Raw genomic sequence first — 19,105 nt, 5'->3', positions numbered from 1 at the left:
CATCTTGTTCGCCCTGTTGCGGCCGGACAGCGGTGCTTCATTCACGCACAAACCCGCATCCGTTTAGCGATAACAGCGACACAGAGCGCGCGGACCGAGAGAGACGCACGGGGTGGAAATGTAACCGGAAACGCGTGTAAAGACGTGAAGAGCTCGAGGCTGTGCTGAATTAAGGCGCGAAGAAAAGCGGAAACGGAGCGAGTTTTAATCATGAATCAGGACTAAATCATCATTTACACCAGAACCAGAACCAGAACCAGAACCAACAGAGCACCTCGCGCGCGCGCCATGGTGAGTACAGCAGGGTTCAGCAGTCAGCAGTGTGTATTGAGTGTGTGTTGTAAATGTGTTCATGTTGTCATGTGTGTGTGATGTGTGTGTGTGTGTGTGTGCAGCATCCCTCCCGCCCCTCCCCCATCCTGCCGTCGTCATGGAGGATGCGGCTGCGTGATGTTGTTGCTATGTGTTTCCTCCTCAGCATCCTCTTTTCTTTTTCTCTCTTTCTCCTCCTCTTTTTAACTTTCTTTCTCTTTCTCAACTTTACAGCAGCTACAGGTTGTTTTTTTCCTTTATGCATCGCTCAAAACACCTTTTTTTTTAAGGGAGGAAGTGTGTGTGTGTGTGTGTGGGTGTGTGTGTGTGTGTGTGTCTGTGTGCTTCCTCCAGGCTGAGGCTGACATTGCAATGGATGTGATGCCTGAGTGCACGCGCGCACACACACACACACACACACACACACACACACACACACACACACACAAACACACAGTGATAATGCCTTTTTTTTGCCACTGTCACTTAAAGTCCAGTTAAATAATGAATCAATCAGTAATAAATGAATGATCTGGCTGTCTCAGCTCCCTTGACTGTAGGTGTGTGTGTGTGTGTGTGTGTGTTACATGTGGTGAAATTGCACTAATCAGCAAAACCACACTCAGATTCAGTGCAGTGAAGGTCACTCGAGTGTTAATCCTGTGTTTCTTAGGCTTTTCATGCACTTTTTGTTTATTATATTTTATTTATCCTAACATGAGTACAAAACCACACGTATCAAATGTACTTTTTTCAGTTAATTTCTTGTTGTTGTTTATTTCCCATGTTTCTTCGGCTTTTACACACTTTTTCCTGCCTTTTCTCTGCTATCCATCGTTAATCAGGATTATAAACGCTTCCACAGTCATGTTTATGTTCATGTTTATCTCCATGTCATGCTTGGTAAACAGTAAGCTGTGTGTATTTGGGGTTTAAATGTGATTAGAATAGCGATGTGTGTGACATTATCAGTGTGTAACTGTGTGTGTGTGTGTGCTTGTGTGTGTTTGCATGTGTGTGTGTGAAACTAATGGAGCCGTGATGATCAATAACATGTTAACATTCATGTCACGTCTTTGGCTTTACTACCACACTGAGCAATGAAGTGCATGAAGCGGAAAAACACAACACACAGCTGACTTAACGTACGCAGATATACCGCATATACGCCACATACCGCCTACCACATATACGCCACGTATACCATAACGTACACTGATATACCACATATACGCTGTATACCTCCTACCACATATACGCCACGTATACCATAACGTACACTGATATACCGCATATACGCCACGTATACCATAACGTACACTGATATACCGCATATACGCCACATACCGCCTACCACATATACGCCACGTATACCATAACGTACGCAGATATACCGCATATACGCCACATACCGCCTACCACATATACGCCACGTATACCATAACGTACACTGATATACCGCATATACGCCGTATACCTCCTACCACATATACGCCACGTATACCATAACGTACACTGATATACCGCATATACGCCACATACCACATATACGCCACATACCGCCTACCACATATACGCCACGTATACCATAACGTACACTGATATACCGCATATACGCCACATACCACATATACGCCACGTATACCATAACGTACGCAGATATACCGCATATACGCCGTATACCTCCTACCACATATACGCCACGTATACCATAACGTACACTGATATACCGCATATACGCCACGTATACCATAACGTACACTGATATACCGCATATACGCCACATACCACATATACGCCACGTATACCATAACGTACGCAGATATACCGCATATACGCCACATACCACCTACCACATATACGCCACGTATACCATAACGTACACTGATATACCGCATATACGCCGTATACCTCCTACCACATATACGCCACGTATACCATAACGTACACTGATATACCGCATATACGCCACGTATACCATAACGTACACTGATATACCGCATATACGCCACATACCACATATACGCCACGTATACCATAACGTACGCAGATATACCGCATATACGCCGTATACCTCCTACCACATATACGCCACGTATACCATAACGTACACTGATATACCGCATATACGCCACGTATACCATAACGTACACTGATATACCGCATATACGCCACATACCACATATACGCCACGTATACCATAACGTACGCAGATATACCGCATATACGCCACATACCACCTACCACATATACGCCACGTATACCATAACGTACACTGATATACCGCATATACGCCGTATACCTCCTACCACATATACGCCACGTATACCATAACGTACACTGATATACCGCATATACGCCACGTATACCATAACGTACACTGATATACCGCATATACGCCACATACCACATATACGCCACGTATACCATAACGTACGCAGATATACCGCATATACGCCACATACCGCCTACCACATATACGCCACGTATACCATAACGTACACTGATATACCGCATATACGCCACATACCACATATACGCCACGTATACCATAACGTACGCAGATATACCGCATATATGCCACATACCACCTACCACATATACGCCACGTATACCATAACGTACGCAGATATACTGCATATACGCCACATACCGCCTACCACATATACGCCACGTATACCATAACGTACGCAGATATACCGCATATACGCCACATACCGCCTACCACATATACGCCACGTATACCATAACGTACACTGATATACCGCATATACGCCACATACCGCCTACCACATATACGCCACGTATACCATAATGTACACTGATATACCGCATATATGCCGTATACCTCCTACCACATATACGCCACGTATACCATAACGTACGCAGATATACCGCATATACGCCACGTATACCATAACGTACACTGATATACCGCATATACGCCACATACCACATATACGCCACGTATACCATAACGTACGCAGATATACCGCATATACGCCACATACCGCCTACCACATATACGCCACGTATACCATAACGTACGCAGATATACCGCATATACGCCACATACCGCCTACCACATATACGCCACGTATACCATAACGTACGCAGATATACCACATATACGCCACGTATACCATAACGTACGCAGATATACCGCATATACGCCACATACCACATATACGCCACGTATACCATAACGTACGCAGATATACCGCATATACGCCACATACCGCCTACCACATATACGCCACGTATACCATAACGTACGCAGATATACCGCATATACGCCACATACCGCCTACCACATATACGCCACGTATACCATAACGTACACTGATATACCGCATATATGCCGTATACCTCCTACCACATATACGCCACGTATACCATAATGTACACTGATATACCGCATATATGCCGTATACCTCCTACCACATATACGCCACGTATACCATAACGTACGCAGATATACCGCATATACGCCACGTATACCATAACGTACACTGATATACCGCATATACGCCACATACCACATATACGCCACGTATACCATAACGTACGCAGATATACCGCATATACGCCACATACCTCCTACCACATATACGCCACGTATACCATAACGTACACTGATATACCGCATATACTCCACATAGCACCTACCACATATACGCCACGTATACCATAACGTATGCAGATTTACAGCATATACGCCGTATACCTCCTACCACATATACGCCACGTATACCATAACGTACACTGATATACCGCATATACGCCACATACCGCCTACCACATATACGCCACGTATACCATAACGTACACTGATATACCGCATATACGCCACATACCGCCTACCACATATATGCCACGTATACCATAACGTACGCAGATATACCGCATATACGCCACATACCGCCTACCACATATACGCCACGTATACCATAACGTACACTGATATACCGCATATACGCCACATACCGCCTACCACATATACGCCACGTATACCATAACGTACGCTGATATGCCGCATATACGCCACATACCGCCTACCACATATACGCCACGTATACCATAACGTACGCAGATATACCGCATATACGCCACATACCGCCTACCACATATACGCCACGTATACCATAACGTACACTGATATACCGCATATACGCCACATACCGCCTACCACATATACGCCACGTATACCATAACGTACACTGATATACCGCATATACGCCACATACCGCCTACCACATATATGCCGCGTATACCATAACGTACGCTGATATGCCGCATATACGCCACATACCACATACACGCCACGTATACCATAACATACGCAGATATACCGCATATACGCCACATACCGCCTACCACATATACGCCACGTATACCATAACGTACACTGATATACCGCATATACTCCACATAGCACCTACCACATATACGCCACGTATACCATAACGTACGCAGATTTACAGCATATACGCCGTATACCTCCTACCACATATACGCCACGTATACCATAACGTACGCAGATATACCGCATATACGCCACATACCGCCTACCACATATACGCCACGTATACCATAACGTACACTGATATACCGCATATACGCCACATACCACATATACGCCACGTATACCATAACGTACGCAGATATACAGCATATATGCCACATACCGCCTACCACATATACGCCACGTATACCATAACGTACACTGATATACCGCATATACGCCACATACCACATATACGCCACGTATACCATAACGTACGCAGATATACAGCATATATGCCACATACCGCCTACCACATATACGCCACGTATACCATAACGTACACTGATATACCGCATATACGCCGTATCCTGCTTAGCACTGCTTACACATATCTATCTCATATACAGCATATACACATAATATATACACATATACCATCTACACCGTATATACCATAATCTAAAGAGAAAGGAAAAGTATTTTAAAAAGGTATTTAAAGGTTTTATGTAGAACTCTCCAACAGAGTGTTTCCCTCTCAGAATGAGTTCCAAGAAGAATTCATTTTTAGAACACTTAATTATCCGAAGAACCCTTGAAGAACCCTTGAAGTACACATACCAAGAGCTTCTTGCTCTGTGGATAATTAGAGGTTCTTCCAAACTTTAAAAGAAAGGGATAACTGAAGAACTTCCAAAAAATGTACATACACATACACATAGGTGCTTCTACAGGAAATAAACCAAGACTGGTTCCAGTTCCTGGTCTATAGTTCTAGGAACCTTTATAGTTCCTGCTCTGGGACCTTTCTGCAGACCAGGAACCAGTGATGATAGAGTTTGCTGTAGTGAACATTGATGATTTATCAAACGGAAAATAAAGAATTTCTGACCCATAAAGTTGCTCATTTTCTTTTAGATGTTACATGATGGTGTTAGAGGGTTAGAATCACTCACCTGTCGTGATTCCTCCTGATCGGCCACGTTGGAGAGCGTTTATAATACACACGTTCGGTGCAATATGACTCTGTTCCCACCCTGATTGTAAAACAAAATGTGATTGGTTGGAGCGAGAACGTGCTACGATTGGTCAGCGCAATGTGGCCTTTATCCGATTGGCTAGAGTAGACGGTGGGTGGAGTCAACTGATTTGTGTGCATGTTTCAAAATCCACAAATACACAGGAAGCGTGTTTGTGACATAAAAACATATTTGTAAATAGTTTTTTTTATTTGCAAATCTCATTTTATTTATTTGTGAATTTAATTCATTTTTGTGAAACTCCTAACATATATTTGTGGATCTCATTGTATTTATTTGTGAGTTTGTTTAATTTTTGTGAATCTCTCTACATTTGTAAATTTTAATCTATTTATTTGGAAATATGAAACAATTCTAACCCCATATAAGACACACACATACACACACACACACACACACACGAGTCATGTCGTATCCCACTATTAGTCTGGATTGTAAATGGTTCCTCGATCCAGTTACAGGAGTTAAATGTTGGGATGTAAATCACCGCCGAGGTTCTCGTACGTGAATGTAAATGGGCTAATTAAGGGCAGGCAGCCAAGAAAAAGTGTGTGTGTGTGTGTGTGTGTGTTGGCTCACACTGCTGATTCAGGAAGATCTCAGCAAGAAGGTGGGAGAGAAAGAAGGGAAGTTATTAAAGAGAAGTCCCGGTGAGAGGAGAACTCGTGGGATGGAGCGAGAGAGAGAGCGAGAGAGCGAGAGAGAGAGCGAGAGAGAGAGAGAGAGAGAGCGAGAGAGAGAGAGAGAGAGAGAGAAAGAGAGAGAGAGAGAGGGAGCGAGAGAGAGAGAGAGAGAGCGAGAGAACATGGACGCTGGCCCATTTCTGTTAAAATAACGATGGATGTGGTGGAGGAGGAGAGAGTCTAGACGATGGAGAGATTCTGGCACTCATCCTCACAGGGGGATTCCTCACGCTAATCCCTCCGTCTGGAGCTCGGACAAAGGTGTGTGCAGATTCTCCTGCAGATCTGGTTTTGATCTTCTCACCTGGATGGATGCGATACTCGCAAAAAAGAAGAAGTGCAGAACATCATGAGTGTGATGAATCCTGGTCATGTGACCTCAGGTATCAGCGTGTGTGTAGCGGGTCGGGTTAAACAGTGTGTGATCCGGTGGCTGGAACCGGAAACGCACGAGCAGTACGCTTTATTATAACACAGGTTTGAGTAGAACCTGCAGGAACCTGTAGGAACCTGCAGGAACCTCATGATGTGGTTCTGCGATGTGATTTCTTATGTAAGGAATAAAACACAACACTGTAATACAAAATAATCACACTGCGTTGGTTACTGTATAACAGCACGTCCTGAAGTGTTTTATTCCTCTTATACCACAGTGATTTTCCAACACTCATACTTTTTATCTGTTTATAGTTACATTTAATGTCCGTGAAACAAATTAGTTCCTTATCTCACTTGCGTTATAGCAGCTATCAACAGTCGTTTACTCACAAGCAGCTAGTCATGTTACAGAGAAACCGCAAAAAGTGTAAAAGCTTTACCTCTGACACTGGAGACTCCTTCCATAAATGTTAAATAAACATCTCTGCACAAAATATCAACGATTACACACGTTCTTTAATCTGTTTATGTGGAGCGTCCGCTGTACGAGTCCCTGTGAATGAGCTGTTACTATAGAAACAATAGCGCATTAATATAAACCTGTGATTTGTATTACAGCTGAAACTACTTTCAGAGCCGCTGTTATAGAAAATTAATCAACACCTAATTGCTATAAAAACTTGTAAACCTTAAAAACTTATAAACATAGCAATTTTCATCCAATATGAAAAAAATAATGTCATTACGGCTGTCAGAACAAGCGTCACACATTTTTTATGATATATTTATATATTTAAAGGTCACTTTTATTCCCCTTCTGAAGGTCTGAACATTTTGTGTTTCTTGAACGTTTGGCTAAATGAGCTTTGCGTGGCACGACATCGGGAAAAGTGCATTTCATTTGTAGCGTATTTTATTTGCATATTTTTTTATTTTGTAAGAATTTATCTAACTTTCACTACTGTTCACGCTTTCAGGTGGCCAACAGTAAATAAACAACAGTAAACAGACGTACTGTAGATCTGTTAAAAATACACACACCAAGAACGAACAGAAGTGTCGACTTGCTGTCGCCCACTTTATCCAAGTTTGAAATGCGAAAAATATACAGAACTTAGCCATTAGCTGACTAGCTAAAACTGGGTAGCAACTAGCTAATGATACAAATGCTCCAATGAGAATAAATTGGCGGATTATACATTCACTAGCTTCCTGTCAATTTACAGTAAATACCTGTTACCTGTTCAGCAAGAATCATAGGAAAACTCTGCAGGTCCTGACTCTGTCTTGTGATTGGCTGTGGCTCCTGCCAGTCACCGTGTAGCTGGCCTTGTTTTAGAAGGAGCGTGATGGTGTTTAGCGTATCTGAGCCGGTGTGTGACGTAAAAATTTCCGAATTACAGACTGGTCAGACTCACAGCAGCTCGGGAACATTGTGTTTTAAAGGATTTCGTTCTCTCCTGATTTATTTTTCATTTTCAACAACAACAAAAAAAAAACTTTAGTGTTACATCTAATTGCTTGATTGTTTCTGACTGGAAAATAACTCTGGAAAAGTCACAATGGCTGTTTCTATAGCAACCAGATTATATTTAAAGAAAAAAAACCTCATTATGTTGTTTTTAATGTTTTCTTGGTTTCTGATGAAATAAAGTCTTAGCTTTCATATGGTGTGATATTGAGAAAAAAAAAGTAAAAAGAACTGAGTTTAGCTGCAGATGCTAGCTCTCTCTCTCTCTCTCTCTCTCTCTTGCTCTCTCTCTTTTATCTCTCTCTCTTTTATCCCTCTCTCATCCACCCTCATCTCTTATGGTGTATGAAAGTGCACTTAGTTGCATGAACCTACTGTATATTAATATAATTCTTATGTGCATATGTGTATGCATGTTTTACTACAAAACCAATGCTAATAATATTTTCTTCTAAACGATTTAACTATATCTCACATTCTATAATATTTAAAAGAACATTTTATGATATTAGTTACGTCTCTTGTTTTTCTGTAGACTTCAATCAAGACACAATATCATCTGTCAGGCATTAAACATCTCAGTTTTAACTACATTATTGTTTATGTAGAAAAATAACAACAAAAATAATAATAATCGATTATTATCACATCAGCTGACTCTACAAAAAAAGGATAAATTTGTTAAAAACATTGTACAACAGAACAGCTAAATGATAATATTATGTGATTTCTGTTTAGCATTGTTTTTAATACTCTAAATGTTTGCTTGAAATTTGAAATATGATGATAATTTTTTTTCAGGATAAAGTAAAGCTAAAAATGGAGGACCGGGTCAAAGTGACTCGACATGATGGACAGAGTCACGTTTAGAAACTCAAAGCCGTCGATGCTCAGCGTCTCAGAGCGGACTCGGAGAGGGATTACCTTCTGTCTGCTGCTTCTGTGAGAGATATAAACACGAAATAATAAACATGTGATTGCGTTTTGCTGCTGTTCCTCTCAGGCTGTCGGAGAAATGAAGCTCCTGAAGCTGCTTCTGCTGCTCTGTGTCCTCGCTCTGTGGATAGACGGAGGATTCGCCAAAGAAAAATCAGCGAAGAAGGGCAAGAAGAAGGGCAAACAGGTCTACTGCCCATCGTAAGTGTCCATTTCTCACGCAGCTCCGTCACAGTACAGTGTCCAGAGTTTATATGAGCGCAGCCTCTTTTACTGCAAACCACAACGAGAAGATTTTTACTTTATAAAGGAAAGAAAATAAATGACGTATTAAGATATCGATGTGAGAGAGAAGTCCTGAAATAGCTTTCTCATGGGTTTTTAAGATTAGCGACAAACTGAAATTTCTGTGAAGACGTTTATGGAAGGAGTCTCCAGTGTCAGTGTGAGATGTTGAGATCTTTATGCAGATATTAATAAAATATAATATTAATGCACTATACAGACAATTTATACAAGTGATTTCACTTTTCCAGAATTTTTGAACAGTTCATTTTTAGCAAGACACCTGATTACACACGTTTTGTAGCTAGTGAAGTAGTTTATACTACAGATTGTACAACGTCACAAATTTGTCGCATGTAATTAACACCCTTAATTTATAAACAAGCGATTTTACTCTAGAATATATTTTTTTTAGGTTTTATTGGGTAAACAACTGCTTTGTGGTGTTAATAGTTAAAACATTTCATTTTTAGTGAGAAGACGTTTTATAAAACTGATGATTTTGTTACATGCTGTAGCTAGCTATGTCATTTTTACTACAAATTGCACGGTCATGAATTTGTCGTGTTTTACAAAAAGGCCTCTTTTATTTTTTCGTAAGTGCATGCGTCCTGATGTACAGTTCTGTGTAAAAGACTTAGGATATTTTTATAATTTTATAATTTTGTCTTAGTTGTTTATTTTTTGACTTCTGAATCAGTACAAAAAAAAATCATTATAAACCTGCGCAAAGTGAACCTGAGGCCACTGATGCATTTTTAAAAAGCAACCAACCAATAAAAATCACACCAAACACTGCCTTTGTTGAATTTATTTCCGTTTACTGCTCGTTATACAACAGTTAGCTCTGATCCGCCAATCTGATTGGTCGAGCAACATTCCAAAAGTGCTTATATTTCCTGTACTGGGGACGTTTCACTGTGAATTACTACAGTAGCGTTAGCGACATCATCAGCGGACATGGCAGAAATATAACTTTTGGCTTAAAATATGAAAGCTCATCAGATGAAGATGAAAAGGATGCCAGTTTTTATCAAAAGCACCTTTAATGGGAATGTACCAGTCAATATGAGCTAGCTAGGCAGCCAGCTGACGTGCTATAAATCTATTTCCGCTAGCGGAGCAAAAAATAAACAGAACATTTGGCCATATTGTGTCCGAAATGTCACTTACTCGAAATTAATTTCTTGTTTATAGAACTGTTGCATAAAAGCAATATGGCTCTCACAATCGTGAGGTTATACTGAATAACTGTAACTGTGATTAGCTATGATTAGCTGTGATTAGCTGTGATTAGCTGTGAGTATCTACGCTAACGATATTCAGTATAACTGCACTCTAGCTCGTGTGATATTGCGTAATTATAGTATTTTTTTACTTAGAAAATGCTTAATTGCATTATTTTTGAAGGTATCTTTGCTTTTCAGCTTTTCTTCACATGTGCCTAAGACTTTTGCACAGTACCATGTGCTACAGAGAGATGACCGTGTTTTTTAATTAAACCCGATGAATAATTTGTGATCTGCAGGCAGCTCTCCTCAGAAGACCTCGCCCGGGTTCCTGCTAACTCCACGAGCAACATCCTAAACCGTCTCCTGGTCAGCTACGACCCGAGAATCCGCCCTAACTTCAAGGGTGAGCACCTCGCTTCATTCAGCATGAGAATGTTCAGCGTGGTGATTTAGCTTCATGGCTTTATTGCATCATCTTTTTATAAACCAATCGAAGTGAAGGTGGGCGGGGCTTCTTCATGGAGAACTCCAGTCCAGTAAACAGCTTAGCTAGCTTGCTTTAAGTAGCGGTAAATATGAACATAGCAGACTGATGCAAAAGATTGGTGATGATGTAATATGCTAATATTTATACTATTTTAAACTAATGTTGTAAATTCGTTTTATTAACATTTATCTTCCTGCTTTGACGAGTTGGACGACCTTTAAAAATCGCCAGTTTAATTAATTTCAGTACGTTTTTTTAAAATAACTTACGTAAGTATTCAGTAAAAGTCAATTTAAATATAGAACTTACACCACAGTGCTGTTGAATTCTGGACTCTGATTGGCCAGAAGGTGTTGATTAATCTTCTTTGACTATACGTTTATTTTAAAGCGCTTGTTCTAATACGTTATCGTTTCTGTAGTAACAGCTCATTCACAGGGACTCGTACGACGGACGCAGCACTAATAATAAACAGATTTTAAAAGCCTGTGTAATCGTTGATGTGGTGAAGTTTTCTGTAAGGAGAAATGTGTTTATTTAACAGTTTTGGAAGGAGTCTCCAGTGTCAGCGGTAAAGCAGTAACTTCAGAACAGAGGAGTTTACGCTTCTGAAAAGCACTTTCGGTTTGTTTTTATTATTTTGTGAGGTAAAAACAGGCTGGAGAAGGAACGACTGTAGCAGGGAAGTCACAGGAAAAAAAGTGACCGTCTTTAATAGAGGAAAAGGTTATCTAATAGAAAGCTGGAAAAGCTGTACTTTTACTGTACTCTCTCATACTCATCCAGATTTCCTTTGTTTTAGGAATCAGAAAGGCCTGACTCATGGCCTGAATTCGAACAGGAGCAGCTCGTTAAATCCTTATTAGCCGTGTCATGTGCATTTTCCTTGGCAGCTTTCCGCTCGAGCTCTAATGAGCGCTGCAGTAAAACCCGAGCTCTCGCTCAGCCTTTATGTTTAATGTGGATGTGTGTTGGAGGGGTCTCGATGTGGTCGCGTGTTTAGGGCTCGGTGTATGGGTGTTATTCCGTATATGAGCGAGATTAAAGCTCCTGGCAGAAACTGGAGTGTTTTTACTCTATAATTCCAGACTTCCTGCCTTTAATGACGTAAACCACATATACAGTCAGATCCAAACACGATGACATCACTGGTTAGTAATATACCTAAACCCATACGCTGCGTTCTGATTGCGTGAGTGACGGTAAATCATGACGCATAGAGGATTTTAATCAGTGCTCAAGACGTAAATGGTGTGATTTGAAGATTTCCAGTTTAAATAAAAGTACATACTGTAGGCATGTCTAAGTATTGTGTGACAAGTGATACATTAACACCAGTGCATGACTGTGTAAAGCTACTGATCATTTATTTATTTTGTTTTTAAACAGGAACGCCTGTGGAGGATCGTGTCAACATCTTCATCAACAGCTTCGGCTCCATCCAGGAAACCACCATGGTACATCATCATCATCATCATCATCACGTTTTATCACTTTATACCAAAAAAAAGCAAAAAGTGTCCACCATTTCCTCACCTCAAGTAAATATTAGTTGTATGCTACATCTCGCTGACCTTCCCAGTGTGGATAATATCCTGTTAGGAAAAGATGATAAAAGTGGGCGTGGCTGGGCATGGTCAGAGTGTCTGTGTGGGTCGTCAGAGTTCATGAGAGCAGAAAGGCGTGAGAGTGCTGTAGGTCAGATAGGGATGTGGATAGGACCTGTGAGAGAAGATGGGCGTGGTTAAGGACCTGTGAGAGAAGATGGGTGTGGTTAAGGACCTGTGAGAGAAGATGGGTGTGGTCAGAGGACCTGTGAAAGAAGATGGGTGTGGTTAAGGACCTGTGAGAGGAGATGGGTGTGGTTAAGGACTTGTGAGAGAAGATGGGTGTGGTCAGAGGACCTGTGAGAGAAGATGGGTGTGGTTAAGGACCTGTGAGAGGAGATGGGTGTGGTTAAGGACTTGTGAGAGAAGATGGGAGTGGTTAAGGACCTGTGCGAGAAGATGGGTGTGGTCAGAGGACCTGTGAGAGAAGATGGGTGTGGTTAAGGACCTGTGCGAGAAGATGGGTGTGGTCAGAGGACCTGTGAGAGAAGATGGGAGTGGTTAAGGACCTGTGAGAGAAGATGGGTGTGGTTAAGGCCCTGTGAGAGAAGATGGGAGTGGTTAAGGACCTGTGAGAGAAGATGGGCGTGGTTAAGGACCTGTGAGAGAAGATGGGTGTGGTCAGAGGACCTGTGAGAGAAGATGGGTGTGGTCAGAGGACCTGTGAGAGAAGATGGGCATGGTTAAGGACCTGTGAGAGAAGATGGGAGTGGTTAAGGACCTGTGAGAGAAGATGGGTGTGGTCAGAGGACCTGTGAGAGAAGATGGGTGTGGTTAAGGACCTGTGAGAGAAGATGGGCGTGGTTAAGGACCTGTGAGAGAAGATGGGTGTGGTCAGAGGACCTGTGAGAGAAGATGGGAGTGGTTAAGGACCTGTGAGAGAAGATGGGCGTGGTTAAGGACCTGTGAGAGAAGATGGGCGTGGTTAAGGACCTGTGAGAGAAGATGGGTGTGGTCAGAGGACCTGTGAGAGAAGATGGGTGTGGTCAGAGGACCTGTGAGAGAAGATGGGAGTGGTTAAGGACCTGTGAGAGAAGATGGGCGTGGTTAAGGACCTGTGAGAGAAGATGGGTGTGGTCAGAGGACCTGTGAGAGAAGATGGGCGTGGTTAAGGACCTGTGAGAGAAGATGGGTGTGGTCAGAAGACCTGTGAGAGAAGATGGGCGTGGTTAAGGACCTGTGAGAGAAGATGGGCGTGGTTAAGGACCTGTGAGAGAAGATGGGCGTGGTTAAGGACTTGTGACATTAACTTTATTTATGCGTGCATCCTGTAGATTTATAGAAAACTGTTATGGTAGCATTTTTTGGGTTTTTTTGCCTCAAGGAGACAACAGTTAAAAAATTTATTAAATGTATTAAATGTGTTGCTTTGTTAAAAAGATTTATTAAGATTATTTATGTATTAAACAATTGATAAATGAAATTTTTTTTTAGATTTTCATTTGTTTTAATAATGTGCATGAATTTTTTAATCTTTTTCTCTGCATGCTGAGATTTTAGACTTGAAATGGAAAAGACTAAACCCTAAAAGTAACTATTATTATTATTATTATTATTATTATTATTATTATTATGATTATTATAAATTAAAATAATTTAAACAAACAAACAAACAAATAGACATGTAGAGATGTTACTGTAAACAGAATGAATTAATTTAGGCATTTATTGTATTGTTATACTTTACATTATTTGAGGAAAATACACACACACACACACACACACACAGCAGTTACACTCGAGTCTGGCTTGAGTCACTAATGTGTGTGTGTGTGTGTGTGTTTTCTGAACTTGTTTTTTTGAGACATTGCAGCAAGGTCGTGCGAAACAGTGGTTGCCACGGTGACGCTTCAGCCATCTGGGCTCGCGTGTCACTTGCAGGGTTAATGTTCTAATTCACTGCACATATCTAACACGCACACACACACACACACACACACACACACACACACACACACAAAGAATTTTAAATCATAACTCTGAACAGTTTGTGCCTGTTCCTGATTCCATTTTTGGACTCGTTGCTGTTTTTTTCTTCGTCCTGTACAAAAACACACAACTCAAAAACGTAAAATAAATAAATTAAAAAAGCGTAAAATTAAATGTTAATTAAATGTAAAATTAAAATAAAGCACAGAGCTGACATCAACTAACATCATATTTTTCAGCTTTATAAACATTTTAAGAAATCTTACTACACCTCAAAATAACTGGAAGATCATCTCTGTACTAAACTTTTTATCAGGAGTGATTTAAAAAAAAACAATCCTGGACCATGTGTAGAAATGTGAGAATGTGAGAACTCGATCGTGTGAAAGTGCTCGCTGGTTTGCTCTGTGTGTTTTTCCAGGATTATCGAGTGAACATTTTCCTGCGTCAGCGCTGGAACGATCCTCGTCTCCGTCTTCCTCAAGATTTTAAATCCGATTCTCTGACCGTCGACCCGAAGATGTTTAAGTGTTTGTGGAAACCCGATCTGTTCTTCGCCAACGAGAAGAGCGCCAACTTCCACGACGTCACGCAGGAGAACATCCTGCTCTTCATCTTCAGGAACGGAGACGTCCTCATCAGCATGAGGTGAAAAACATAACACAACAAAATAAAAGGCTCTGGCTGTTCCATTAAACTCCGCCCACTTCTTTAATCACGCATGAATTAACCGAGTTTTACGCATTAATTAGCAGCTCGGGCTGGAGGTGTAACTCACGCCTGCGAAATAATGCTAGCACTTAAATACATAAACTCAACTGGAAAAATAACACATAGCCTTTTGTAAATTTATTTATTTATTTATTTATAACTGCACCACCACTTCATCACACCATCATCACGTCATCACCACTTCATCATCACTTCACCACTTCACCACTTCACCACTTCATCACACCATCATCACGTCATCACCACTTCATCACTTCATCATCACTTCACCACTTCATCACTTCATCATCACTTCATCACTTCACCACTTCATCACTTCACCACTTCACCACTTCATCATCACTTCACCACTTCATCATCACTTCATCACTTCACCACTTCATCAATTCACCACTTCATCACTTCACCACTTCACCACTTCATCATCACTTCACCACTTCACCACTTCATCATCACTTCACCACTTCACCACGTCATCATCACTTCATCACTTCACCACTTCATCAATTCACCACTTCATCATCACTTCACCACTTCATCACTTCATCATCACTTCATCACTTCACCACTTCATCACTTCATCATCACTTCACCACTTCATCACTTCATCATCACTTCATCACTTCACCACTTCATCATCACTTCACCACTTCATCACTTCATCATCACTTCACCACTTCACCACTTCATCACTTCATCATCACTTCATTACTTCACCACTTCATCACTTCATTACTTCATCATCACTTCACCACTTCATCACTTCATCACTTCATCATCACTTCACCACTTCATCACTTCATCATCACTTCACCACTTCACCACTTCATCACTTCATCATCACTTCATCACTTCATCACTTCATCATCACTTCACCACTTCACCACTTCATCACTTCATCATCACTTCATTACTTCACCACTTCATCACTTCATCACTTCACCACTTCATCACTTCACCACTTCACCACTTCATCACTTCATCATCACTTCACCACTTCATCACTTCATTACTTCATCATCACTTCACCACTTCAACACTTCATCACTTCATCATCACTTCACCACTTCATCACTTCACCACTTCATCAATTCACCACTTCATCATCACTTCACCACTTCACCACTTCATCACTTCATCATCACTTCACCACTTCATCACTTCATCATCACTTCATCACTTCACCACTTCATCATCACTTCACCACTTCATCACTTCATCATCACTTCACCACTTCACCACTTCATCACTTCATCATCACTTCATTACTTCACCACTTCATCACTTCATTACTTCATCATCACTTCATCACTTCATCACTTCATCATCACTTCACCACTTCATCACTTCATCATCACTTCATTACTTCACCACTTCATCACTTCATTACTTCATCATCACTTCACCACTTCATCACTTCACCACTTCATCACTTCATCACTTCACCACTTCACCACTTCATCACTTCATCATCACTTCACCACTTCATCACTTCATTACTTCATCATCACTTCACCACTTCAACACTTCATCACTTCATCATCACTTCACCACTTCATCACTTCACCACTTCATCACTTCATCACTTCACCACTTCATCACTTCACCACTTCATCATCACTTCACCACTTCATCACTTCATCATCACTTCATTACTTCACCACTTCACTTCATCACTTCACCACTTCATCACCACTTCATCATCACTTCACCACTTCATCATCACTTCACCACTTCATCACTTCATCACTTCACCACTTCATCATCACTTCATTACTTCACCACTTCACCACTTCATCACCACTTCACCACTTCATCATCACTTCACCACTTCATCACTTCACCACTTCATCATCACTTCACCACTTCATCACCACTTCACCATTTCATCATCACTTCATTACCATTTCATCATCACTTCATCACTTCATTATTCTCATCACATGTTTATCAACATGGTGGAGTTACACACTCACACACACACACACAGTTAAGACAGGAAGTGTGTGTAGTGTTTCAGCATGTGTGCAGAATTTTTAGTTCATTCCCAGTTTCTCTGTGAGGTCTTCTTCTTCTTCTTCTTATCTGCCATTGTTCCAGGACAATCAATCTGTGTGTGTGTGTATGTATGTGTGTGTGTGTGTGTGTGTGTGTGTGTATGTGTATGTGTGTGTGTGTTTTACAGGTTATCAGTGACTCTCTCGTGTCCTCTCGACCTGACGCTTTTCCCCATGGACACTCAGAGATGCAAGATGCAGCTGGAGAGCTGTACGTAAATCGAGTTACTGTAAACACGCTGAAGTTGATTATTTTGCTATAACAGCACACCCCCAAGTGTTTTATTCCTCTTCTACCACATCAGAGCATCAAGTCCCTGTGAGCGAGCTGTTACTGTAAAACCTGCACTACTGTCAGAGCTGCTCTTCCAGAACATTAATCAACGTGTGTGTGTGTGTGTGTGTGTGTGTGTGTAGTCGGCTACACCACAGACGACCTGCAGTTCATGTGGCAGTCTGGAGATCCAGTACAGATGGATGAAATCGCTCTGCCTCAGTTTGATATCAGGCAGGAGGACATCGAGTACGGAAACTGCACCAAATATTACGCAGGAACCGGTGAGAAAAACAACGCTGAAGTAGAGCGAGAAATTAAAAAAATCCCTGTGTGTTGTGTTTCTGCACGAAACCGGTGTGTGAGCGTACACAAGCACAGCGAGCTTCTCTCCTTCACAGAGGAAATTCTGCATGAATAAAGGTTTATTTTTATTTCATTTTAAACAGTGAGTTGATATAAAATTTGCATCCACTCAACTACCAGACATTTTAAATATTTATTAGAGACAGGACCGATCCGATAGCCAGGATCAGTACCGGGCCGATACCAGAAAAAATGATGCATCAGATATTATCGGAGAAATAAAAAAAAAATGTTCTAATGCTTTAAGAAAAGATTTGGATTAGATTTAGAGAAGATTTATTTTGGAACTGGAAATGTTTACACTTGAAGAGACGTGATTATATTTTTGCTAGGACTGATTTTATTATATTTCCTGTATAATTTATACGGTGTCCCGTCCTGACAGGGCTTCAGTCCACTGTTTGATTCTGTTATGGTGAAAATTCCAGTCTGCGTATTGATCCCTGCTGAAATGTTTGGTTAATGAAGCGTGCTGGCGCTTTGCTCTGGCGGTTGTGCAGGTTACTACACGTGTGTGGAGGTGATCTTCACCCTCAGGAGGCAGGTGGGCTTCTACATGATGGGCGTGTACGCTCCTACGCTGCTCATCGTCGTCCTCTCCTGGCTCTCCTTCTGGATAAATCCGGATGCCAGCGCCGCTCGAGTCCCTCTGGGTAATGAGATGATCATTTTTATCATTTACAGAGCACATGCACCGGTTTATTGTTACGTCACATCACTACAGCTAAACTTCGACTGAGCCGGTCATGTGACCAAATCACTATTAACTCTTCTTCTTCTTCTACAGCTAGGATTTAACATTTAAAAATGAA

At 41.2% G+C, this 19,105-nt stretch overlaps 1 protein-coding gene across 2 annotated transcripts in view; it reads left to right on the top strand.

The window, feature by feature from the left end:
• Window positions 1-19,105, top strand: part of glrbb (glycine receptor, beta b) — a 24,151-nt gene continuing 5,046 nt past the window's right edge. For both annotated transcript variants that reach the window (XM_034305628.2, XM_026947416.3), the window contains exons 1-8: window positions 1-291; window positions 9,392-9,525; window positions 11,138-11,244; window positions 12,718-12,785; window positions 15,286-15,512; window positions 17,782-17,864; window positions 18,071-18,211; window positions 18,794-18,946. In XM_034305628.2, coding sequence (XP_034161519.1) covers window positions 289-291; window positions 9,392-9,525; window positions 11,138-11,244; window positions 12,718-12,785; window positions 15,286-15,512; window positions 17,782-17,864; window positions 18,071-18,211; window positions 18,794-18,946 — 916 coding nt within the window. In that variant the 5' untranslated portion in view covers window positions 1-288. The remainder of the gene's footprint in view (window positions 292-9,391; window positions 9,526-11,137; window positions 11,245-12,717; window positions 12,786-15,285; window positions 15,513-17,781; window positions 17,865-18,070; window positions 18,212-18,793; window positions 18,947-19,105) is intronic.

Source organism: Pangasianodon hypophthalmus, chromosome 7, assembly GCF_027358585.1.
Source record: "Pangasianodon hypophthalmus isolate fPanHyp1 chromosome 7, fPanHyp1.pri, whole genome shotgun sequence".
In the NCBI taxonomy this organism is placed as follows: domain Eukaryota; kingdom Metazoa; phylum Chordata; class Actinopteri; order Siluriformes; family Pangasiidae; genus Pangasianodon; species Pangasianodon hypophthalmus.
Note: the sequence above shows the minus strand (reverse complement) of the source record. Positions and strands in the feature narration are given on the sequence as shown.